A 26,376-nucleotide genomic window follows, 5' to 3' on the forward strand; every position below is an offset into this window, starting at 1 on the left:
TATTTTTCTGACATACTATTCTAAACCGAATTGTGACTTATCAGGATATCTAAAGGATGTGACTTTTTTATGACTAATACTATATTTTTTTTTTAAATCAAGCAATTTATAAACAAGTCTCAGTATAGTGGGTCGAAAACCTTCATGAAAAAAGTCATAGCATTGTGTGACACAAAACATCATAACATATAAAAGTTTATTTGGTTTTCTAAAAGCAGAAAATTAAGAAACTTGTCTTGAAAACGTTTGTTTGTTGTAGTTTTTAACAACACGTAAAGAATTAAACACAACGATAGCTTCAGAATCAACCGCCCGCATTTCTTCAGCCTAAGTAGATATATAATAATAATAATAATAATAATAATAATAATAACAACAATAATAAATCAAACCCGTTGACAGACGACAGAATGCAAAGCTGTAGAAAACATCTGCTGCCTGAAAATGAGTACCGGCATCAAATTTGTCTTCTGAGAATATTTGTGTTTACTATTATAAGAGGAAGTCAAAGAACCATTAATTAGAGTCTGTTTAAAACTGAACTGAATAATGAATAAAAGTATAAATATAGAAAAATTAGGATGATTTCAGACGCAACGTTGTGAAAGAAAAGGCGACCGACGCCAACTGACATCAATAAATAGAAATCTTTTTATTAATGCTTTTAAATACATTGGAATGTAAAGATGACCCCGGAGGTTGTTTTGGGTATTGCACTTATTAATAATTCATAATCAATGACCCAGGATGTGGAAACTGCGTCTGGTTCACATGACAACGGCTTCCTTCACTCCCTGCAGAGGAAAAATTAAGTCGTTCACTTTATTGATCCGTTAACAATATATATATGATACATTTAAATAAGTTTAAATGTTCAAGGTTAAACTGAATATATATTATATTATTATTATTTTAAAACACAGCGTGAGTCGCTTCACAGTGATTGTTTTTAATGTTATTCAATCGTATAAAATACATTCATTAAAATGAATTACATGTTGGTTATGAACACCAGAACATGATGAGTGTTATTTCTGTGTAAACATACTTGTTCACCTTGCTGAGTTCAGGGAAAAGCTCCTGCACGGCGACGTCCAGCAGGACATACGTCATCTGAGTAGACAAGGAGACACAAAGTCAGAGGACGACAGGAAGCTGAGATCTCACATGCCGACTGACATTCATAAAACAGAATTGAATCCTATTTGACCTTTTAGTTTCCGTTATTCCACAACTAAACTACATTGAACACAAACTAAAAGTGTAAAACACAGGAAAATGTCCACAATCTTGTTTAGAAAGAGAGTTTTTCTTTAACTTAAATGTAGAATGAACAAAATAAACAAAACATCTGTGTATTGATTGGTTAGATTTGCCTAAATGCGGTTCTGTCTCGACCGGCACAATGAAGGTTTCATTTATGGCACAAAGGAAGTGCGTCCCCCACAACCGGAAGTAGATCGCTCTTTTGTCAAACTTTACGGAGCTCCATGAAGCGTCTCTGTTATTGTGTCCACATGCTTCACCTGCTTGTTGAGGACGGGCTGCTGGAAGCCGTCAAAGAGCAGGCGGACGCCGTCGTATTTTGCCTCCTGGCCGATGCACTTGATCACCAAGTCTGTAATTATAAACACACACATATTTAATGAGATGAAACAATTCTGCCTGTAAAGTAGAATAATATCAAACTGAGGTTGTGTGCGTGGACGGAACACATTATTGATGTTGGGAACATCTGATGGAAACATCTATGTATGTATGTATGTATGTATGTATGTATGTATGTATGTATATATATATATATATATATATATGTATATATACACGTTTTTAAAGTAAAAGCAGTGCCGTTGTATTGCATTCACGGCGTGCATCTTATTTCTTTCTCTTTCTTTTTTGATTGACCTCACGCGGGCCAGACTGGGAGAGCCGGAAGATGCCCAGGTCTGAACTACGCCGTCTGGCAGAGATTTAAAGTGCAGCGCCTGTGTGCGGCAGTGATGAGCCCCTCTCAATGCAAAAAAATAAATAACAAAAAGTTAACGCATGATCAAATAATTAACGCCGTTAATATATATATATATATATATATATATATATATATAAATTTAAATTTAAATTAAAATAACAAAAACATAAATTTAGACTTTTTACAAATTTGCATTATTATGAAGTTATTTCTGCTTAATTTTTATCTGTTTATTGAACTTAAATCACAGATGAATCTGTGTGTTTTGGGTTCTTGCTAGAGAATACAGCCTCCAGATGTTGTCATGAACCAGATGATGTCATGAATCAGATGATGTCATGAACCACGTGATGTCATGAACCATGATGTCAGGAACCAGACATGAGGCGTTTGGGTTCCAGGTTATCTGGACTTCCTCAACATGAACACAGCAGTAAAAACAGTGTTGTGTCGGTGTGACTGAAAACCTGGTAAGTAGTTCATCATCTCATCAAACGTCCTCTTGGCTCGGGTCTGTTTGTCCTCGGAGGTTCGCTCCTCGCTGCTCTCACAGAACATGGAGTCTGCCGAAAAATACCAACATGAAGCACAAACATGAACATGAACACGTCCGCCGGCTCACAGGTTCATGCATTTCCTCTCCCGGCGACTAGCTTCAGTTTTTCTTGTCAAATAAATAAATAAATAAATTAAAGGTTTCCTCACTGTGAATCGATAATATTCATGATTTTACTGTTCTTTTAGTTTTTGAGTGCTGTTAATATTGAATGTTTTATAATGATAAAGTCATCTATCGTCTGTTTGTGTTAAGCTTTACACAAAGTCTTATTGATTGATTGATAAACTAAGACCCAAATGATTGATAAGAGGAAGCCGCTCTACAAACACATACTGACGCAGGAATCTCACTTTTTAAACTTTATAAACAATGTTTTCTGTCCACTTGAATATGTTTTATTCTGTGTCTTAGTTTTTAGGAACAGAGAACACAGTGTCAATTTTTTTGGTAGGCCCATCTAATCAAATTGTATCATTCAATGCAAAAAAAGGTTTCACGCATTACAGCATTTGCAGTTAAATATTTAACATTTATTCCAACACTTTGACATAATAAGGATATCTTATAAACATAATCCAGTAAATTATAATATATATATATATATCATGTCGCATACCCCTCCGAAAGATAGTCCTGCACTTCCCAAAACCAATGTTATTATGTTTGCTTACTCCTAGTTTGCATTAATAGCACACACACGCACACACACGCACACACACACACACACACACACACACACACACACACACACACACACACACAGTGTGAAGAAATGGGTGTTGGAGGAGTGATTATACCGAGTTAGCGTTTGGTCTCTCCTTTGAAGAGCAGTGCTCGCACTCGCCATTGTCATGTTGTTAAAATGGGTGGCGCCTAACGAGAACGAGAAACGGGAATGCGCAGACTGGGGCCAACTGAGAATGGCCCCTCCGTGGATGATTTTTAGGGCTCTGATTGGATAAATTGTATGTCACTCATTTATATCTTTAATCAGTGATTGGCTAAACTGCATATTATACCCGTCTTTCTTGGACCTGGCCCCAGCACGTGCACGGCGCAGCAGACACGTGCACGAGCGGAGAGGACAAGCAGGAAAAGCATATATTTTGCGCAGATATCCTATTTTACAAATATTACTGGGTATATTCCATAGCTCTAAAACACAAATATTGACTATTTGTATAATTTATTAATATTATAATACATTTTTTGGGTGGCTCAAGGTGGCCCCATGGCCCTCTATTGGCCGGCTGCTACTGGTGACCAGGGAGACCAGGTGATGCTCCTGAAACAAGCGTACCTCTGAGCTGTGTGACCAGGGAGACCAGGTGATGCTCCTGGAGGATCAGATCCAGCTTGGACTGCATGAACTGGTCCATGTAGGCTTCAAACGTGTTCTTCAGCAGGATCCTCCCAGCAGCCAGACAGTGGTGGAGCCAATCCGCCGTGTGGAACACCGTCCGACCTGTCAGTCAAAGAAGGGTAACGACACCAGGACAGACTGAAGAGTCACGACACAGAGACTGAAGAGTCACAACACAGAGACTGAAAAGTCACAACACAAAGATACTAAAGAGTCACAAAACAGAGACTGAAGAGTCACGACACAAAGAGACTGAAGAGTCACGACACAAAGAGAATGAAGAGTCATGAAACAGAGACTAAAGAGTCATGACACAAAGAGACTAAAGAGTCACAAAACAGAGACTAAAGAGTCACGACACAAAGAGACTGAAGAGTCACGAAACAGAGACAGAAGAGTCACGAAACAGAGACAGAAGAGTTACAACACAAAGAGCCTAAAGAGTCACAACGCAGAGACAGAAGAGTCACGACACAAAGACACTGAAAATGTCTTTCCATCCGTTGAGGTAAATAAAAAATAGAACCCTCTTCCATTATTATTATAATTATATATATATATATATATATATATATATATATATATATATATATATATATATATATATATATATTCCACTCGAGAACCACTCAGTGAGCATCACTTACCGACGTACATCATGTAGTCATACATGCCATCTACAGAGACCATCTCCAAGAAGAAGTTGTTGTTGTTTTTCTTCTCCGAACTCTCCGACAGGTTCGCGTTGTTCTTGAACAAGTCGTTGAAGAGCTGCAGGTGAGAGGAAAGTGTGACGAACATTAATATTACACGATTTCTTTATTAAAATACACTTGTCCCTTTTTCTATATAATGTATACTGTTTTAAAATACTGTTATCTGGTTGTTGTTTACCAGATGTATCTATTATTGCACTGTTTATTGTTTTATTCTATGTCTATGTTATTGTTATGCACCTTTCACTGAGTCAGATTCCTTGTATGTTTAACGTACTTGGCTAATACATTTTTTATTACCGTGCGCCAAATTGTGGCATAAATGCTTGCGATCATTTCAAATTCTGTTTTAAACACCTTCAAATTCTATTTTCCATCTTTTATATTCGATGAACTGGATTAAAATCGGTTCTGTATCTGGTGAATTTCAGACTAACTTTCCTTCACCACAGAACCTTGTCCCAGAACCGCCCCGATGAAGAAGTCTAAGAAATGTTCTCTTACTAAGTTATTGTCATCTATTGTGGTTAGAACACACAATTAGGAAACAAAATATTTATCTAAATCACAGAAAAGGATGCAAAGAAACATTGGTTGGAGTAGTTTTATTGGGTCTCAAGTAAATAATAATATATAATATAATAAAACCCAATTCTGGACAATATGATGGACCTGGTTACTGGATGTCACCGTCGTGTTTACATCCTTAGCAAAGCTACTCAGATGGTCCGGAACACCTTGAAGTCAAAGTTATGGAGACCAGTGTTTCCCCTACCATAATATTAGGCTCCGCCCCCCTGTAGTTGTCTCTATAGCGCCAGATCACAACAGAAGTAATTGAAGGTTCCCTTTCCTATAGAACAGGTCTACACCTTGTTCTGTTATTAAACAAACTAAACGGCCTCAAGTTATTTATTGTATCTACACAACGGCATGTACTTTCTGTCTCTACATGGTCGCGCGTTAACACTTCTCCTCTGCTCTGATCTCGGCATCGCACACGGCGGAGTTCCTCCCCGATGCGCACACACACAGGTGAGCGCTGAGCACTCACAGCAGCAGACAGAGAGCGTAAAAAAATATGTCGCGTGAAAAGCAGACCGCTATATCTGTGTTTTAAACGCTCCCAGGGTGAAGATGACAACAGTAGCTCTCCTGCGAGAAACACCGGAGTAGCTCTTACGCAGGTTATGTTTGCGTGACTCGCCGATTCTTGCCGTTTTGCCAAAAGCCAATCTCCGTGAGGTCGGCTTTTCTGCTGTTGCGTCTCAAACAGAAAACAGATCTCAGCTCATGTTGCGCATGAATTGAGAGCGGCCGTATCAAGTCTACAACCTCATTTAAAAAAGATTTGTAGAGGAAAGCAGCTCATTGCAGCCACTAATACTAATACAACTTGATGGCTTACATATCTGCACTAATTCTGTTTTGCAAAAGAATTAATACCTTATAGTTTTCCACAATAAGCTATTTAGTAGTACAACTTTATTTTCATTGTTCTAAGTGATTGCAAATTATAATTCTTTTGGTCTAATGGAGCAATCTGTATCGGTGTCGTCGGCGTCCTAGGGGAAACACTGGAGACGTATAATAATGCTGCCGCAGGAATGTTTTGTCTTTCCAACGCTGGAAAATATTTTCCAGACTCCTGTTGTGTTGATAAAAAAATAAAGATAAAGATAATGGAAGTTTATTTTAATCACAGAGGATGACAAATGCGCTATGTTTTAAAAGTAGCCAGTAGGAAGCGTGTCTGATGGTTCACATGAAATGACTTTAAAGCGTCTTCATGGCGCCAACAACATCAACTTCCTGTTCGACACACAACCTTGTTAACACAACGAGTCTCCGCGGAGGGAAACACTGCTTCATCAGACGAGCCGTCAGAAGTTTTCCTCCCTGAAGGAAGAGGAAATCCTCTCCAACCGTTTAAAAAGTACTTTGACAGGAAAGCTCCATTTAAAGTGTTTTGATGAAGCTAATTAGTTTACCTGGTGACGCCGGCTGCATGAGAGTAAACATCTTGGGTTGTGTTTGTACCTTCTTGTTGTTCTCGGCGGACGGGCTGAGGACCGTCAGCTCTGGCCGGCTGGGTTTGGGTTTGGGCGACTCGCAGGAATTGAAGAAGGACTGAATGAATGGGTCCAAGTTCTGTCCTTTCTGGAAAAGCAGTTTCACAGCATTTCGTATCGCCAGCGTAAACAACAACAACAAACTGCTCGGCAGTTGAAGACCTGAAGACCTGAACCTGTGTTATGATGTAAAGCAGCAGCAGCTTTCAGAGGTCTTACATTCCCACACAGAGGTCAACTACAAACCTGGAGGTTTGGTGATTATCTATGTCAAAGGGTCCAATTCTCCTCCTCGTTGCACATCCCATAACATGCCACACATCCTCCTCAGTGACCTTAAGCTTTCAAGAACTAGCAGAGATTGTCCTTCGTGTGACGTTTCTCTGTTTTTTTCTGCTCCGTAATGAATCATTACAGCAACATTTCAGCTCAGTGACTCACCTCCTTCATCAGCTTCCCCGGAACAGACTTGAATATCTTTCCTGAAAAAAGAAAAACCCAGTAAGTAATTAAGTAAAGTTCCAAGTTAATAAAAAGAAAATATATTTTGTTTAAAAGGCTGTTTAAACATAAGATCCATCAACAGACTGATGAACAACGTATTTTAGAAATATGGATATTTAGAAGTATATAAGACTTAAAAAGTATGAGTTGGAGGTTTTACCTGAATCCACACAGTCCAAATAGGACACGTGGACATTTGAAGAGTCAGTTTAGCTCAAAGAGGCAAAAATGTGTGAAGGAAAAGAATATCGTCTTTATTTTAATGTCTCTGGAGTCATTAATGCGTCGGCCTCATTGTTGTGAACACTTGTCCGACGAAACCCGAAGTTTAACCGATTAGACTTTGGTCTTCAAAAGCCACTGGGAGCTTTTTATTTCAGGTTGGACCATCTGTAAAAACCAGTGTCCTCTTGCTGGTTTAACAAGAGGACCAGTATAATGCGTTCGTACCCAGGTTGACGTCAGGCAGCATCCGGTCCAGGAACTGAGACTCCATGCTGTGAGGAGACAAGAAGTCTGCCAGCAGCTGACTGTTGCTGAGCTCTGGATGCTGCAGGAGTCTCTGCACATACACACACGCACACACACACACCAGAAGCTAATAAATATACGAGTGTCTTTTGGATCAGATGTCAGTAAAAATTCCCCCATTGTAGAATTTGTGAAGCTTTTAGAAGTCTTACTTTGATCTGATCCCAAACATGAGATGAGAAAGAGAAAATGGAAAAAATGTTCTTGCTGTTTTATAAAACCGTTTACTTTTGTTTGAACATTTTAATTTTGATTCTCATTTATAGAATAGAATATAAAATAGCTAGCGGCTCCTTTTTCCAGTTGAATAAAACATTTATACTATAAAGACATTTTAATGCTACGGTGTAAACAAAGGTTTCTACAGGATACATTTTTCTGTTTTTCTCCTTTACAACATGTGTCGTCCATGTGGAATAAATGCATCCAACTCAATAAAAAACAAACATCTGCGGGGCTGAGACCTCGGCTCGGCTACAGCAGAACCGACAGTGACAATGTCAACAATTTAAAAACGGGAAAAATCGCTGGAAAACGTCCCAGACGACGACCTCGGCGTTGTGGAAAAGTGGACGAGGCAATATATTTATATGAATATAAAAACTGTTTTTTGTTTTTTTTGTTTTACTGTTTTAAATGCTGTCCTGTTTACAGCTTCGTTCAAACTCATAAAAAAAGTTAAAACAAGTCCACGGAGTGTAATGACTAGAACATCTGAAATTCATTAGTTTGAGTTATTTCATTGTAAATTCTTCCTCCTCCTCATCCTCTGCTTTCATAAGTTCCTCATCCTGTTTGGTTTCGCTGCCCTCTAAAGACGAAACGTGGGAACATTTAACTCGGCTCTGTTCGGTTTTCGTCTTTATTAAAACCTCCTTCCTGTCGGCACCAAGAGAAGAAGACGACGTGAGATAAAACACCAGCGACTCAAGAAGCTTTCAAACCTGCAGATACTCTTCAAATTCTTCCCTTTTGGACGCGAGAAAATCTGAATTCTTTGGTCCAATGATTCTTTTGGATGGAAGCTGAGCGTCTGCAAATGTGCCTGGAAAATAAATATATAAATAAACATTAGATAGCATTTTACACACACTAATATTATCATTAGAATATGGAAAATGATGATTTGTAATTGTCAAACAAAAGGGAGTTTTTCTTATAATTTATATATTTTTAGTTTTTTTCTACATATACTTCAGCAATAAAACAACAGTACCACCATGTATCATGTAGGACTAAAGATATTGTAATAAGAAATGCATCGCAGTCCAGTATCTTGGAGTATAAGTTGAATATTAAAAGATATTTCAATCAGAATCATTTCATAAACACGTCAGCGTTTTCCCCTTTTTAAAAAAATAAAATCCTGACTTTGACTTTCAATGCGAGTCCGACTGTTCGATACATTTCAGATTTAAAGCACAAACGGGTCAGAGTTCTTCAGCGGTACCATGGAACTCGGTGAGTTTGGATTCGAGCACGTAGAACTCCAGGTATCGTCTGTAGACCGACCACCGCTCAGCGTCATGGCCGACTGCGGAGGAGACGCACAAGATGGGAGATAAATGCAGATTACTTATTTTATTATATCAACTATAAAGTCCCTGGATCAGAAACTGCCATGATATTTCAGGTAATATCGGGGAAAACAACCAGACGGATGACATTCATTCAAAGATAAAGGCATCAATAATACGAGTGTTTCTGTTGATGAACTTTTTCGCGACCACAACAAGCGGTTTCAGCGGTGGTTTTAGTGAAACAGATGTCATGGTCTGAAGACGTATAAACGCCTACATAGCTGCAGCTTTGCCTTGTTTGGCCCCGCCCACTCGCTCACCGTCCTTCCGGTCTTTGCGCTCCACGTCGATGCAGAAGACGGGGATCTTCTCCCGCTTGACGTCGTCGTCGTAGATGTCAATGTAGGGGATGACGACGCTCCAGGCCGACAGGTTCCTCAGCGAGCCCGGTGTGCCGGCCGGCTCGGCAGGGGAGTCGTCCTCCACCACGACGGTGGCCTCCTCCACCTGCAGGAGGCGAGCAAGAAAGAAGGAACTCACTGCGGGGAAACACACCCACGAGCTGTGGGGAAACAAACCAACGAGCTGCTCCATGAAATCTAGATCATCTCATTAAGAAGCTTCTATACGACATGCAGGAAACCATGCTGTCAACCATGCTGTTGGAGCCAAAATGGGGTTTTGTTGTTTGAGGGAAACACTGGATGAATCGGGACATGTAGTTCCTTTATTTGAACCCATGGTGGCACATTCAGCTCAAAGGGCATATAGGTAAGTGCCTGCTAATGGCAACAGGTGTGTGTGGATGGGAAGCACAATAGTTTTTGACCGTGGTCGTGGTAGTGCTGTATCCTGTCTGGTGGTATCTTGTGCTGCAACATGTAAGACTAATTTAATTCAAGTGTATTGGACAATGCGGATTTATGCTATGGTGTCACGGAGCAGAGAATAAATGGATCAAAGAGACACAGTGCCCTGGGCATTGGATTTGTTTGCGGCAAGAACGCGTCCGAACATGTTTTTTATATGGATTAAGGTTTGAGCCTCTACACATGCTATCAGTTAGTTCTTTTGTAGTTCTTTTATAGTTAATTTGTAGTTCTTTTAAACTTATTTCGTACCGGTAGTTATTTTATAGTTCTTGTGTACCGGTAGTTCTTTTGTAGTCATTTTGTAGTTCTTTGAAAGTTCTTTTGTAGTTATTTTTATAGTTCTTTTATAGTTCTTTTGTAGTTCTTTTATAGCTCTTTTATAGTTATTTTGTAGTTCTTTTATAGTTATTTTATAGTTCTATACTAAACTAGCAGCGTTTCTAACACTGATCAATAATAATTCTGTCTTTAAAGAAATGCAACAGATGATATTCTATGTATATATATATATATATATATATATATATATATATATATATATATATATATATATATATATATATATATATATATAGATTACATTACATATAGATCTATATATATCAATAGATATATAGATATCTGTGGTGGGCCATGCATTTTCTACCTAGGCCTGCTGTCTGATATATACACGCATGACGGGATGCTGTGTATTTGTGAAAAACAAATTACATTATAAAAAATGTATTCGAATTATATTTAAAAAAAAAGATATTACAAAAAATTTAGCTAAAACTTTGTGATTCTGTTTAGGCCAGCAGAGAAGGCTTAGCAGGCCCTGACGGTCCGCCACTGATATGTATATATATATATATATATGTGTATATATATATATGTATATAAATAAGAGCAGACAACAGGCGATTCAAATTGGATACGTAATCATGTTCCATTCATCGTGAGTCGCTCACCAGATCCTCGTCCAAGTCGCTCATGGCGCTCGGCGGCAGCACAGCGCCCTCCATGGTCGTGCTCTTGAACACGCCTTTGATTTTGCTGCCGATCCGGCTGATCCCGAACGACTCACCTCGCTTGGACAAGTTCCTGAGGAGAACGGAGGAAACGCCGCCGCGTCGATTAACGCGACATAAACCCTACCAATTACATGTCATCTGTCCATCGTCCTCCTTCATCCCCCTCTTCCTCCTCCTCCTAAAAAAAAAACGTTATCGACAAAACCCAGCTCCCAGTGTGCAAATTATTGTTAATCACCACGGACTGGTCTGCTAAGTGCAGGGAGGATGATGTTTTCCCCGACTTCCTTAATTACCACTGCATAACAAGCATTATGAAAAAAATGCTAAACATGAAAGAGATCATGGATGTGGCAACGGAGATCGCCTATTCGAGCGAGAGCTCTTCAAAGACAGCTGTTTTGTGCGCATCTGGAGAAGGACTGCAGCCACTCTGACTTCTTGCTCCACACTGATGTGAGATGGCTTAGTAGAGCTCTGTCCGGAGATAACAGAGTTTTTCCATGTTGTTAAACATGCAGAATACAACCAACTAAATAACAGTAGCTGCTAGACTTGGCATTTTTAACCGATCTGTTGAATGAGCTTAATTTAGAGCTGCAATGGAAAGACAAAACCGTGGTTGATATGATCAGCTCAGTTAAGGCTTTCAAAAGGAAAATGCAACATCTGTCCTCAAAGCTGCAGCGCCATGACTTGAGGAACTTCCTAAAACCTGGCATCAGAGCTGGAGACACAACGGAAGGCGTGTGCGCAACTTGACAGAGCAGCTTGACAAGTGTCTGTAAGAGTTTATTTATGCGAGTCAGCCTTTTCCCTCCATTAAGTCCAAACACCGTTAACATACGTTAACATTCTCCCTTGTCCGTTATCAGCTCACAGCATAGTCATTTCTAAATTAACCTTGGCGCACACACGCCCACAAGAGCTACACGGTGGCGCTTTAATGTAACACTACTGAGAAACAATACGTTTTGCACTTACTTTAGAGATGCTTTTTCTGTTTTTATTTCAGAAAATGCTGGGACCGCCAATTACCCACGTATTCTTTGGAGTGCAATTAAAGGTTGCATAAGGAACACAGCAATCTCATATTCCTCGCATCTCAATAAAACTAGATTAGGGCAAATTAATGAATATTAGACTACTCTAAAAAATTTGGAGAACAATCAGCAAAATACTGGCTTCTCAGATGACAGGGAAAAACTAATCCAAAACATTTAAATTAAACACCCTTTTAAGAGCCAGAGCAGAATTTTTGATTCACAGATCTAGAAGAAATTATTATTTCAATGGATCTAGACCAAGCCACCTGTTGGCTCTAAGTCTACAAAAAGGCGAGAAGGCTGCTAGTATTATATCTATTGATTCTGGCCAGAAAAAATTGACGGACCCTAAAGAGATAAATTTAGAATTTCATTCCTTTTACTGAAAAGGGGGGAATCACTGGGATGGGACGGTATTCCCCCTGAATTTTACTTTACTTTTTGGGATCTGGTTGGCCCGTTTCTAATGGAGATGATTAATTGATCTATTGAAAGGGGTTGTTTTTTAGAGGACATTAACCTAGCCTTAATATCAGTATTACCTAAACCCGGTAAAGATCCGACTCTATGCAGCAACTACAGACCCCTGTCTATCCTTACTACCGAGATTAAATAGTTTGCACGCATTCTGGCATCCCGCCTTGAACCTTACGTGATTAAATTAGTTCACTGTGACCAGACGGGCTTCATTAAGACACGACTGGCTTCTGATAACATGCGTTGCCTTTTGCATATTATTCATGCTGTGAAAGATAGCACGTCTTCTAGTGCTGTCCTTAGCTTGGATGCAGAAAAGGCCTTTGATAGGGTTGAATGGGATTATCTATGAAGAGTATTGGAAAGATTGGGATTGGGGACAAATTTTAAAATAAAAAATAAAAAATAAATAAAAATCCCACGGCTACTGTAGTTACGAATGGGATTGCCTCTCCTCGATTTCACATCACGTGCTCTTGTCGTCAAGGCTGCCCCTTTAGCCCCTTTTTATTTGAACCACTTGCTCAAACTCTAAGAGAACATCCATCTAAAATCTCCTTATATGCTGATGACACTTTAATATATATTGACAAAGCCCCCACTTCCATCCCTCATATTCTAAGTACCTTTACAAATTTTAGTTCCTTGTCAGGTTTTAAAATCAATTGGACAAAATCAGCTCTTTTACCTTTAAATCAATATTTAACACCAAGTTCCCTACCTTCTAATATCCCTATTGTTTAACATTTCAAATACCTTGGCATTGAAATCTCTAAATACAACCATCTCAAAAAATTACTTGGATATATATAAATATGAGAGAGAGAGAGAGAGAGAGAGAGAGAGAGAGAGAGAGAGAGAGAGAGAGAGAGAGAGAGAGAGAGAGAGAGAGAGAGAGAGAGAGAGAGAGAGAGAGAGAGAGAGAGAGAGAGAGACCGACCCTGTCCTACACCTTACATTCTGAAGCTCATTATTCATTATCTCTCATGTCTTATTATACTGTGAAATTAGCCAATTGACCTCACGGTTCCGTATCATGTGCTTAGATTTGTACCATAAAGTATAAACTCTTTTTTAACACAGATTGTTGCATGAATAACAAAATCAGAAGCAAAAGTCCATCTCACCAACCTGTTGATCCTTGAGTTCCTGGTTGGAGACTCTGCTCCCCTCAGCAGGTGTCTGAAGTACTGCACAACAGAGGACACAAAGTACTAATTACAACTGATGCATGATTTTAACTCACATTTTTTAAACCGCTCAAAGAACTAAAGGACTAGTGTTTTTCTCTCAACATTATATATCCACGACAAAGACCTTTGGAGGAAGAATTATTCAGATCCTTCACTCGAGTAAAAGTGAACTCTGTCAGACCCCGCTGCAGTAAAAGTACCACTTTAGTCCACAGGGGGCGCCATAATTTACACAATGTGAAAGTTCCTCGTAGTAATTGAAGTAAAACAAAAGAAAAGTGTGCTTTTAATATTAAAAGCAGAAGTATTCATGCCCGTCACATGATTATGTTTCATATCGTTTCTGGAGCATTGATTGAACTTTTATGAACTTTAATAAATGTATCACATAAATAAAAGTATAAAGTCACATTAAATGGAAACAGTGAAGTACCAGTACCTCAAGCAAATACAAGTAAATGTACTTTGCACCACTGAAATAGAGAAATACTGTGAGTGTGTGAGCTTGAGAGGTTCTGGAGGTCGTACTTCATCGCTGTGGCAGAACATCGGGGTGAAGACTCTCTCCAGCAGAGACAGGACGTGTTCGTAGGCCTCGAACAGGCAGTGCATCGTCTGCAGCTTCACCACGCCGCCGTACGGACCCTCTGCAACTGAGGGGAAGGAGCTTAAACTTTAACAAACACACTCTGGACGTTTTAAATGGTTCAAAGTTTCACGTCTGGTGGAGGTTGAGTGTTGAAAGGAGGACTTTCAGCTCCTCGTATGGATCAAGGCATAAAAACACCAGTTCCTACATTTCCCATAATTCAACTTTGCATCTTTCCAGCTCCACGGCCTTCAGTTTGTCACTCAGGGTTTCACTTGAATTATTTTTGGAACAATGACATCAGAATAAACGTGATCCAGGATCCCTAAAAGTTATATTTCCTCCCTTTTTCCTTTTGTGCTGACCTGTGATCAGATCGGTGACTTTTATGATCCGTTGCTGAACTAATGTCTAAAGAATACTTCTAAAACCTGGAAAACATGCAGGTGTCTCGCTACACCTGGAAAGATGCGGAATACTGGATATCCAAACGTAAATACACACATAGGTGGTACTATAGTCACATTAGAGACAAGGTGGTAATTATTGTGCGGCTTCTCACTGTTCCGGATTTCCTCCACGATGAACCGGTCAAAGCTGATCTTGTCGATGCTCTCGTCCAGGCAGTACGTCTCGTAGATGTGCAGCACTTCACCGTGAAGCCGCTGCAGCTCAGAGTCGCTCAGGTCCGGACTCAGGATCTTATCATTGAACTCCTCTGGAAGGAAACGGTACATATACATATACATATTAATATTTATGTCACAGGGTCGGAGCAGCTGCTCCCACACTTCTGCGTTTCTGCTCCGTGTTCACAAGATGGCTGCCGCGTGCAGGGAGGCTTTTTACCAACAGTGAGGCAGAACTGCAGCACGTGAACAGCTCCTTCCTGCTTCAGGAAGTTCATGAAACGAAAGAGGAGATCCTGCTGCTCCCGGATCTCCTTCAGGTCCAACTTCAACACCTGAAGGAGGGACACGTTTAGTGAGAACCAGAACCAAGACTGAGAGGGGCCGACTGTCAGACCCTGCTGCAGTAAAATGAGAGGTTTTCTAAAGGGACCCTGGTGCTCAGAAACACTACCACTTTAGTCCACAGGGGACGCCAGAGCCAACACTACCACTTTAGTCCACAGGGGACGCCAGAGCCAACACTACCACTTTAGTCCACAGGGGGCGCCAGAGCCAACACTACCACTTTAGTCCACAGGGGGCGCCAGAGCCAACACTACCACTTTAGTCTACAGGGGGCGCCAGAGCCAACACTACCACTTTAGTCTACAGGGGGCGCCAGAGCCAACACTACCACTTTAGTCTACAGGGGGCGCCAGAGCCAACACTACCACTTTAGTCCACAGGGGGCGCCAGAGCCAACACTACCACTTTAGTCTACAGGCGGCAATAGAACCAACACTTTCACGTTAGTCCACAGGGGGCACCAGAACCAACACTAAATAAAAGTTCCTTAGTAGAGTACTTCAGTTTATTGCACTTTAAGTCAGTCACAGTTACGTTAATATGATGATCAAAGTGGAGTCAATGTATATAAACTGGGCATCCAACACAGGACCTACGAATTGCCTTCGAGAGAGAGAGTCTCCAACCAGGAACTCAAGGATCAACAGGTTGGTGAGATGGACTTTTGCTTCTGATTTTGTTATTCATGCAACAGTCTGTGTTAAAAAAGAGTTTATACTTTATGGTACGAATCTAAGCACATGATACGGAACCGTGAGGTCAATTGGCTAATTTCACAGTATAATAAGACATGAGAGATAATGAATAATGAGCTTCAGAATGTAAGGTGTAGGACAGGCTCTCTCTCTCTTTCTCTCTCTCTCTCTCTCTCTCTCTCTCTCTCTCTCTCTCTCTCTCTCTCTTTCTCTTTCTCTCTCTTTCTCTCTCTTTCTCTCTTTCTCTCTCTTTCTCTCTCTCTCTCTCTTTCTCTCTCTCTCTCTCTTCTCTCTCTTTCTTTTCAATAAAATAAAACATGAAGAATGAAGAAGATTAATTGCGAGTTAACTATGACATAAATGCGATTAAATATTTTAATCGTTTGACAGCACTAAAATATACGTGTATGGTTTATTATACACATATATATATTAATGAGTGACCCAGATCTCCGTGACTCACCGACGGCTTCTTGTTGCTGACGTCTGCATATTTCTGTAAGAAAGGCACCAGAGCAGACGGCGGATCGCTGGCGGCTTCCGGCTGGAGACACACAGGAGCATTAAGATGAGCAGCTGATAAAGGAACAGGACGGCGGTAAGGTCACGGGGTCACTTGTAACTCACCGGAGTGTCGTCAACAAAGATCAGCACCATGAGGTTCACAGAGTCCTGAAAAGAAAGAGACACAAAACATCAGGTCTGCTGTGTTATTGCATCAAAATATAGTGTGGAAACTTATACAAAACTAATAAACATGAGGAATATATTCTTGTTTTGTATTAAGTCCATTATAAAATCAATGCTGTAATGGACAGACAAAGTAATAACAATAATAATATTACATTATATTTGTATAGTGCTTTAAAAAAGGTACTCAAAGGTACTTCAATGGTAGAAACATAAACAATAAAAAGCATTAACAACATAAACAAGAGCGATGACATCTTATCAGTAGCATTAACAACATAAACAAGAGCGAGAGAGATTTAAATAAATTTGTTTTAAGAGAGTGACGGAGAAGTGAAGCTCTTTCTTCAAAACTAATCTGTACAGACTGCCGTCGTTCATGTGACGTAGTATTGTTAGTGCTGTAGTGACTGTGACTTCATAATTCACCCTTATTCTTAGTGTGGTTCTATACACTATTGTTTCATGCAGTTATTCAAGTAATGTGTTATACACGTAGGTATTACTGTTCTGGGATCGCGGTCCCTTAAAGAGTTCGACTGTGGTTGATGACGTATGCCCCGATGCTTGTTAGGTTAGAGGGCAGCGCCATCTTGTGTCGTTTTTCGAGATGTAAAATAAACGAGACACGACTTGTGTTCTCAACTGAAGGAATTGCCTTTTCCTTTTAAAGTTCCTCAGTGCTTTGATTTGTATTCTTATAATTTATTTGTATCTTTGTTTTGATTGTTTCATCTGTTGGTCTTTTGTTGTTTTATTCTCTTAAAACGGTGCTTCATGAATATAATAAAGTGACACAAGGCTTTATTTAACGTTAAACCGGCGCCTTCCTGTTATACTTACGGGGTCGGCCATGAAGTCCATCGTCGGCAGCATGACGGAGCCGGCCATCACCTCCCGCAGCAGCAGAGCCAGAGACCTGAGAAGAAGGTAATAAATCATATCATAATAAATACATCATCATATCATAATTATTACGCGTCAGAGTTGTGTGTTCTCCCCTCTTGTTTTCCCCACAGGTTCCAATCTGTTAATTGGTTGCCACCTGTGAAGGCCAATCAGCGGAGTGGGACCATTTTAAAAAGGAGGAAGCCGGAAGAGTTCGGGGGCGGTCTTTCTTTCTTACTATGCACCCACTGACACTGCTAGGCGTGAAGGTTTGTGGTGAGAGGTTGAGGACTGTAGGTAAGTTTGGGGTACCCTGTACATTTGTGCAAGCATGTAGGTACTTTGTGTCTAGAACTTTAGGTTATTGGTCGGTGATCCCTCTGTACTTGTTTTTGTCGATCATTTTTAGAGATGCTTAAGAAGCCATTTTGTTTGTTTCCTTTCCAGAGGTAGTCAGCCAGGCCTAGTTTTGTTATCCTGGTTTCTATTTGATTGGCACGACCACAACAGTCCCAACCTCTACTTCGTGGAGAACCTTTTGTTTTGTTAGCCACAACCAGTTTGAATAAAAATCGTCACTCCTACTTTTGACTTCTTTTCACTTATTGTTTGTCTGTTACGTGTTCGTCAACCCCCCCTTTTATTATTGTTACGTCCCCCGGGAAAGGAGAGTCTCTGCATGTGAGCTACTGGAAAACCTCAAACGCAGGGCACAGTTCATTGATAGTCATATTCATTGAGCATGAAGTCAAAATAGTATCTGACCCAATCTTTGGCGATATTCAGGATACACAACTGCATACAGTAGGCAAAAATATCAACAGGATCAAATCGGAACTGCAGTCAAGATTCAAAGCAAGTAGCTTTGCAACTTCTGTTACCGTTATGTATGTATATGTATGTGTATGTGTGTGTGTGTGTGTGTGTGTGTGTGTGTGTGTGTGTGTGTGTGTGTGTGTGTGTGTATATGAAGTCCAAGGAACACACCAGACAGGTCAGAGATAAAGTTGTGGAGAAGTTTAAAGCAGGGTTAGGCTATGAAAAGATTTCCCAAGCTTTGAACATGTCACGGAGCACTGTTCAATCCATTATTCGGAAATGGAAAGAGTATGGCACAACTGCAAACCTACCAAGACACGGCCGTCCACCTAAACTTACAGGCCGAACAAGGAGAGCACTGACAAGAGATGCAGCCAAGAGGCCCATGGTGACTCTGGACGAACTGCAGAGATCCACAGCTCAGGTGGAGGAATCTGTCCACAGGACAACTATTGGGCGTGCACTCCACAAATCTGGCCTTTATGGAAGAGTGGCAAGAAGAAAGCCATTGTTAAAAGAAAACCATAAGAAGTCCCGTTTGCAGTTTGTCAGAAACCATGTGGAAGAAGGTACACTGGTCAGATGAGACCAAAATTGAACTTTTTGGCCTAAATGCAAAACGTTATGTGTGGCGGAAACCTAACACTGCACGTCACCCTGAACACACCATCCCCACTGTCAAACATGGTGGTGGTAGCATGATGCTGTGGGGGTGCTTCTCTTCAGCAGGGACAGGGAAGTTGGTCAGAGTTGATGGGACGATGGATGGAGCCAAATACAGGGCAATCTTGGAAGAAAACCTGTTGGAGTCTGCAAAAGACTTGAGACTGGGGCGGAGGTTCACCTTCCAGCAGGACAACGACCCTAAACATAAAGCCAGGGCTACAATGGAATGGTTTAAAACAAAACATATTCATGAGTTAGAATGGCCCAGTCAAAGTCCAGACCTAAATCCCATCGAGAATCTGTGGCAAGATCTGAAAACCGCCGTTCACAAACGCTCTCCATCTAATCTGACTGACCTTGAGCTGTTTTGCAAAGAAGAATGGGCAAAAATCTCAGCCTTTTAGATGTGCAAAGTTGGTAGAGACATACCCCAAAAGACTTGCAGCTGTAATTGCAGCAAAAGGCGGTTCCACAAAGTATTGACTGAGGGGGGCTGAATAATTTTGCACACTGCACTTTTCAGTTTTTTATTTGTGAAATTTTTTTTAAAAACATGTATAATTTTTGTTGTACTTCACAATTGTGTGACACTGTGTTGGTCTTCCACATAAAATTCCAATAAAATATATTTATGTTTGTGGCGTGTAATGTGACAAAATGTGGAAACGTTCAAGGGGTATGAATACTTTTGCAAGCCACTGTGTGTGTGTATATATACACACAATGGTTTCTTGTCAACCGTGTCTCCGGTCCGCGTACCTGCAGTCGGTGGCTTTGGGCGGCATGACGTAGGGAAACAGCATCTCCGTCAGCTTCCTCAGGTACAGCAGCTCGTCTCTGCGGCTGCGCAGAGCGATGTGAAGGTCAGAGCCGTACTCGTCCAGAGCCGCCTGCTGCAGCCCCTCCACACCTTGCACTGCACACGCACACGCACTCCATTTATAATTGTTCAAGTTTAAACACTTTCAAACTTGCCACTTTTCCAAATGCAGTGAGCGAGTTGTGCGAAGGGGACGTATCGATGTGGACGGGTGTAACAATGTGGAGCGGTGTAACGATGTGGGCCGGCCGGTGTGGACCGATGTGTAACGATATGGACGGGTGTGGAGTGATTTAACCATGTGGACCGGGGTGTAACCATGTGGACTGATGTGAACCGGGCTGTAAAGGTGTGGACTGGTGTAACGAGGTGTAACAATGTGTAACGATGTGAACCGATGTAACGATGTGGAGTGATGTAACCATGTGGACCGGGGTGTAACCATGTGGACCGGTACCTTTGTGTCGAGCTTTTGCGATAATCTCAACGTGCTTCATCGCAGCTTTCATCACTTTGTCTGCAAACACAGCTGGAACATCGACCTGCCGGAGCGCAGCGCAACGAGAGGGAAAGTATTAAAGCACATATTGTGATGTCGGTCTGAGGTCCAGAGGAGGAATCTGAGAACACACAACACACCTTCTGAGCCCGGCGGACGAGCACCGACGCGAAGAAGCGGAAGGTCATCCTCACTTCGTCCACACACGCCTCGTCATCCGTGATGTCCCTGACCACCAGAGGAGGAAGTTCAGAACCGCTTCTGCATGTCTACACGTCTATAAAATGTAAGCAATGTGACCCTGTGTGTGTGTTTGGGGGCGTGGGGGGGATTTCTCCTACCTGTACCAGGGGTAAACAAAGTTCTCCAGAACCAACTCAAACACCTGTAGATCGGGGGGGTCACATTAAAGCTGAAATATTTACATTCAGAAAGAGTTTAAAACTCAATTTTACAGACAAAAGTGACACCAAATGAAGTGTAATGGTGAAAGAAAATAGACAGATAAAGAATTACAAAAAGTAGAAAGTATGTTTCTCAATTTGACCGTCATAAAATAACGATTAGTTTCAGTGTGAACCGTCGACATGAGGCACCTCGGCTACTGAAGCGTCCACCTTGGAATGAACCTTCAGGTCCAACCACGGCTGGTAGTTTTCGAGGAGCAGCGTCGGCCTGCAAAGAACAAAACGTGTCTTATTATTATTATCATTATTATTATTAGCAGCAGCATTATTGTGTGTGCTTCCACCATTTGTCAGATAAACTGACTTCCTCATCCACAACGTCTGATGCTGTAGTGCTTCATAATATCCACTAGGTGGCGCACTAGTGTTCTAATTTAAGAATTCTTCATCACTGTTTGGAAACAAAGGAAAATATGTTGAGTAATTAATAAAAAACACGTCTTATTTCAACTCGCGGAAAGAACTTTTATTTCACTACTTTGTAGTCTGTAGATTTCTCCTAAATTCAGCAGAAGTTACCGTTGCATAACACCTCATTTGCATGTTTAAATATAACATTTCAGACAACTTGTAATACAAAAAGTAATCATCTTAATATCAGTAATATAATTGATGGCAGTATTTTGTGATTCATGGAGATATCCTGAAAAACATTTGACTATTAGGTCACAACATGAAACATTGAATGAATATTGAACCTGGATTTATTTCATCTTAAGATTTATGTTTTGATATACAAAATTAGCACATATTTAATAAGATAATGCCTCATTTGCATATTGACTTGTCATAAAAAATGTAGATGTCTTAATGCAAGTTAACTGGGGAGTTTCATGGTGATTTATTCACAAATATATGTACTCAAAGTACTAAAATCAGTATTCATTATGCGGCAAAGAAGTCCCCTGACAGTAGTATATAATGTATTATATAATGTAATTATTTTAATTATTGATGTATTTTTTTTGTCAGCAGCATTTCACTTTTGTAGCTGGTTGAAATTCTGACTGCTTTTTAAACTGTCAGGTAGTTTAACATTTAACATTTTATTTAATACGCAAATGATATGTAATGAAGGGCAAATCTTTATCAGTGAAGTAAATCCAGTTAAAACAGTTAATTTGTAGTATTATACTTAATTAAATAGATTTGTTGTGCGTGTGTATCTGCTCAGAGTCGACGTACCGGTGACGGTTGCACTTGACCTTCCCGCACACGGCACAGCTGTGACCCAGAGGAAACAGCTCCTGCTCCCGTCGCTGAGGAGGAAACACACTCACCTTTACTGCAACTAAACCGATTCATCCTCCAGTGACCAGTAGAACATGTGACTAGTGGAACATGTGACCAGGACATCGTGGATGTTTTTCTAGTCTCTGATCATGTGACTTTGTAAATACCAATCAGTGTTTAGACCAGACATGGGCAAAGTACGGCCCCCGAGCTGTATACGGCCCGTTGGGCTTTTTAATCCGGCCCGCCAAACTTGTCCAAATATTATTATTATTATTAAATTAAATTTTACCTTTCTCCTGTAATGCTGCCATTTCCCAATGGCGGGCCGTGGGTTTTTAGAACAAGGCCTTCAATGACGTGTGTCCACATCAGGTAAAGAAGGGGAAGAAGAAAAAAAGTTTCCCGGGAGTTCCCGTCAGACCGACCCGCGCGTGTATTGAACACGGCGCTGCCCACTACACGACGCGCTCATGCAGACTGTCATGTGTGGACAGCAGACGCTCACTCTGCTATACGGCCGATTTCTTTGCACTATTACGGGCATGGAGGTTACACAGTGTGGACCGACCCGCGGAGCTATTTTAACCTTATAAGCACCAAGCCCCACGCGCCTATTTTCGAAAAAAAAAGAAAAAAAACAACGTTTTAAACGTTTCCTTAATTATCTCTGCAACCACTTGGTTGTTTAACTTCATCTAAATTGCTACAATACCGTAACCCTTGTGAGAAGAGACATGTGGTTTACCATGTTTTATTTCCCCCTATTAGTATCTGTAAAGTCACAAAACGGCCGGATTTTTTTTTTTCTTTCATTTTTCAGCAGACGTTTCTGAGTCGGGGAGAGCTCACGCGGCGCCTCTCTGACCCGCCCGACTCCGTCGGCCCACCGGGGATTTCTCCGCATCAACAATCAACCACAACGTCCACTCAGTGTACTTTGATCTGCAAAGGCCTGCTTAAACTGATTTGCTGGCCTAGAGAAAAAAATCTGATTGGATGAAAGCTTCTCCTTCAAACCAGCTGCAGTCTGATGTCTGAAGACTGCAGGCTGAGCAACAGAGCTGTACAATGAGAAAATAACCTGATAGTGGAAAATAATTATAATACATGTAGTGTATTTGTGAAAAACTATTAAATCATGAAATAGCTATAACTTTGTGATTCTGTTTAGGCCAGCAGAGAAGGCCCTGAGGGCCCACCACTGCCATTTCCCCATTAGATGGCGCATGATCTCGCAATGCATTGTGGGCCGTAGCACCATTTTCAGAGTTTGTTTATATTGCTGAGTTAGATACGGTACTCCCTTTGTCCTGTGAGCCCTTCTGTAAAATGAGCGGATCAAGGAAACGAAAAGTGGACAATGAGTGCCGAGTGTTTAACACGGAGTGGACAACAAAATACTTTTTCACTGAAGTCCAATCGAAGGCTGTATGCCTGATATGCCGAGAAACTGTCGCAGTTTTCAAGGAGTACAACATCAGCCGTCACTTTGCTACGAAACATGCTAACTACGCTAGCAAGTCGTCAACGCAAGAACGGGTTGCTACGGCTCAGAGGTTGGCCGCTAATTTAAAAACTCAGCAACATTTTTTTCACCGACAAACTGTTTTCATGATGTTTGATCAGTCACGTTACAACATGTTTTTATATTGTTAATGTTCGTGCAATTTGTTAAATTTCCTTGCAAATAAATGCTTTGCTACCTGTTAAAGGCCAAATCCTTTCATGTAATGATTTTTACATGTCATTTATATTAGTTCACACAAACACTCCATCCATCTGGAGAACCAACAGGAGGAGAGCTAGTAACGTTAGCACCACCGCTAACGGAGAACCAACAGGAGAGCTAGTAACGTTAGCGGAGAACCAGCAGAGGTTCCCTTCAGTTAAATAATGATGCATTCAGGCTCCTCTCAGTGAAAGTGAGCACTGGCTGAAGGTAAATGATAATGGTCTCATGATGCGTTCAGGCTCTGCTCAGGGAAAATGAGTACTGGCTGAAGATAAATGATAACGTTCTCATGATGCGTTCAGGTGTAATCTAGTAAAATGTAAGATTGGTGATGAACTATAATGAATCCAGATGTTTTCACATGAATATAAAATAGATATTAGAGATGAATTATGATGTTTGACTTCCTAACAGCTCTGAGATCATTGTTACACTTCATTAACACCAAGAACGACCATAAAAGAGAACGTGCTCAGAGATCTATAAAACCTATGTTTGCTCCTTTCTTTCCTCTGTAGCGATCCGATCCATGAGGTTTATGATGCGTGTAAACAATAATCACATGTCACACTTACTTTGCTCCGCGGCTTGGCGGCGAAGAGGACGTTGGGCAGAAGCGACTCGGGACCGAGGGAGCAGTAGAACGTGGCAACGCCAGCCAGGAACGACCAGAAGACCATCAGGATGTGCAGGAACCTGCAGGGAGACGCGAGCAGGGTCGAGCGTCTACGTTCCTGAACCTTTCAGTCTTCAAATGTCTTGATCCAAAACTCAAAACTATAACAGTAAATTGAATAGTTGGCCTACATTGGCTTGAAATGTTTTTAAAAACCAATGCAGCTCTAATCTACAGATAATTTAAGTTAAAATAAGATAGATTACGACATCCAAAAGTCTGTAGACGACGTATAGTTTCATATCACCATCATGGATGGGAGATCAATCTATTGCCGAGGTCATTGTAACTGATGATAATAATAATAATAATAATAATAATAATAATAATACATAAATAAGACAACTACCAATATAAAATACTAGCGTAAACCCGGATATCAAAGATATTTTCTGAGATGAAACATGCAAATCTCATATTGAAATACATGATCGTATTAATTATTTCATATATTTTCAAGGTCTCATTAAGCAATATTAATGTTTTTTTCTTCGCGTTTTGTGTTGAAACCTGAGAGGTGTCTGAATTCAGGTAGACACACAGCTGAGTAATCAGCAGCCCTAGTGGAGCCAGACCTCACTTGGCTCTGCCAGCATGCACTTTGTTTACCTGTTGAGCAGCAAAGTCAGCGACACCATCGCCAGCAGCACGAAGCAGAAGACCGGATACTGACGGCCGGCTTCCCTCAGCGCATCCAGCCTCAGGCCTCGCTTCACAGACGAGAGGAAATCTGACATCCTGCTTCAGGGGCCTGTTGGTGAACACATGAATATGAAACACATTAATATAAAACCTGCCATCCTGCTTCAGGGGCCTGTTGGTGAACACATCATTTGTTCACCAACAGGCCCACACATGAATACATGAATATTAAACACATTAATATGAAGCACATTACTATGAAACACATTATTATTATAGTTAATAATGATATTATATATTTATAAATGTATAAATATATATATATATATTTATATTAATTATTAGTAGTATTAATTATTATTATTATTATTATATATTCTTTTTTTGTGCAATACTGTTATATCTTTTATATTTTGTGCCTTATTTGTATTTATTTTTTACCTTAAGTTTATTCTATTTCTGTATGTTAGGAGGACCCAGCAAAATAAGCATTTCATTGTATAGAATAACTGTTATCTGTGCATATGACAGTAAAACATCTTGAAGCTTGAATCTTGAATATGAAACCTGCCATCCTCCTTCAGGGGCCTGTTGGTGAACACGTGAATATTAAACACATTAATATGAAGCACATTACTATGAAACACATTCATATGAAACATGAATATGAAACTTGCCATCCTCCTTCAGGGGCCTGTTAGTGAACACATTAATATGAAACACATTAATAGAAAACCTGTTGGTGGTGAGATGTAACTAGTTGAACACATTCATATGAAACCTGTTAAAATGAGTTAAACACATTCATATTCAGGTTAAAACTATGTATTCACGTAGTTAACACTACAAACGGAGGTTTGTGGCCGTGTTATTGAACTAGACCGAGAAAGTTAGGTTAAACTGTGAAAATGTGTTTCAAACGTTGTTGACGTAAATCATGTTAGCTTAGTTACGTCGATGGCTGACGTTGACGTAAATTAGTTTAGCTCACTTAAATCAACGGTTGACGTAATGTTTAAATACTTACGGAGACAGCGCGGTCGCAGCTCTTCGTATAAACTAGTGTTCTGCTTGACAGACTGGTCCTCAGGTCATAGGTTCTACTTCATGTTGTTTCATAGTTTCAGCGGTTCGAGTCCCGACCG

At 40.5% G+C, this 26,376-nt stretch overlaps 1 protein-coding gene across 4 annotated transcripts; it reads right to left on the reverse strand.

Moving 5' to 3' along the window:
- Nucleotides 1-628: 628 nt before the first annotated feature.
- On the reverse strand, nt 629-26,360 carry LOC306733617 (sorting nexin-14-like). 4 transcript variants are annotated; one of them, XM_079214888.1, is made up of 29 exons: nt 26,259-26,360; nt 25,199-25,340; nt 24,489-24,609; nt 22,131-22,204; nt 21,075-21,153; nt 20,820-20,863; nt 20,619-20,706; nt 20,437-20,521; nt 19,919-20,075; nt 17,630-17,705; nt 16,724-16,768; nt 16,560-16,640; nt 15,274-15,388; nt 14,987-15,142; nt 14,364-14,488; nt 13,774-13,832; nt 11,057-11,189; nt 9,555-9,741; nt 9,165-9,248; nt 8,659-8,759; nt 7,634-7,745; nt 7,121-7,161; nt 6,648-6,767; nt 4,539-4,662; nt 3,829-3,993; nt 2,437-2,532; nt 1,527-1,618; nt 1,057-1,113; nt 629-794 (listed from the first exon to the last, which is right to left on the reverse strand). In XM_079214888.1, the coding sequence occupies exons 2-29, from the start codon at nt 25,324-25,326 to the stop codon at nt 768-770; spliced, it is 2,772 nt and encodes a 923-aa protein (XP_079071014.1). In that variant the 5' UTR covers nt 25,327-25,340; nt 26,259-26,360; the 3' UTR covers nt 629-767. The 4 variants fall into 4 exon arrangements, 3 of the variants coding, with proteins under 3 accessions (XP_079071014.1, XP_079071015.1, XP_079071016.1); XM_079214889.1 differs by having other exon boundaries at nt 1,049-1,113; XM_079214890.1 differs by lacking the exon at nt 26,259-26,360 and having other exon boundaries at nt 24,489-24,690; nt 25,199-25,209.
- Nucleotides 26,361-26,376: the final 16 nt, after the last annotated feature.

The sequence above is a fragment of the Taurulus bubalis genome (genome assembly GCF_910589615.1).
Source record: "Taurulus bubalis genome assembly, chromosome: 3".
In the NCBI taxonomy this organism is placed as follows: Eukaryota; Metazoa; Chordata; class Actinopteri; order Perciformes; family Cottidae; genus Taurulus; species Taurulus bubalis.

Excerpts from the sequence above, each read along its gene's own strand:
- LOC306733617 (XM_079214888.1), bottom strand. The coding sequence starts at position 25,326 with ATGTCAGATTTCCTCTCGTCTGTGAAGCGAGGCCTGAGGCTGGATGCG. Across the intron at positions 14,489-14,986 it reads CGTGGAGGAAATCCGGAACA|TTGCAGAGGGTCCGTACGGC; the intron begins GTGAGAAGCCGC and ends CCTTCCCCTCAG. Across the intron at positions 13,833-14,363 it reads TGTTCTGCCACAGCGATGAA|TACTTCAGACACCTGCTGAG; the intron begins GTACGACCTCCA and ends TCTGTTGTGCAG.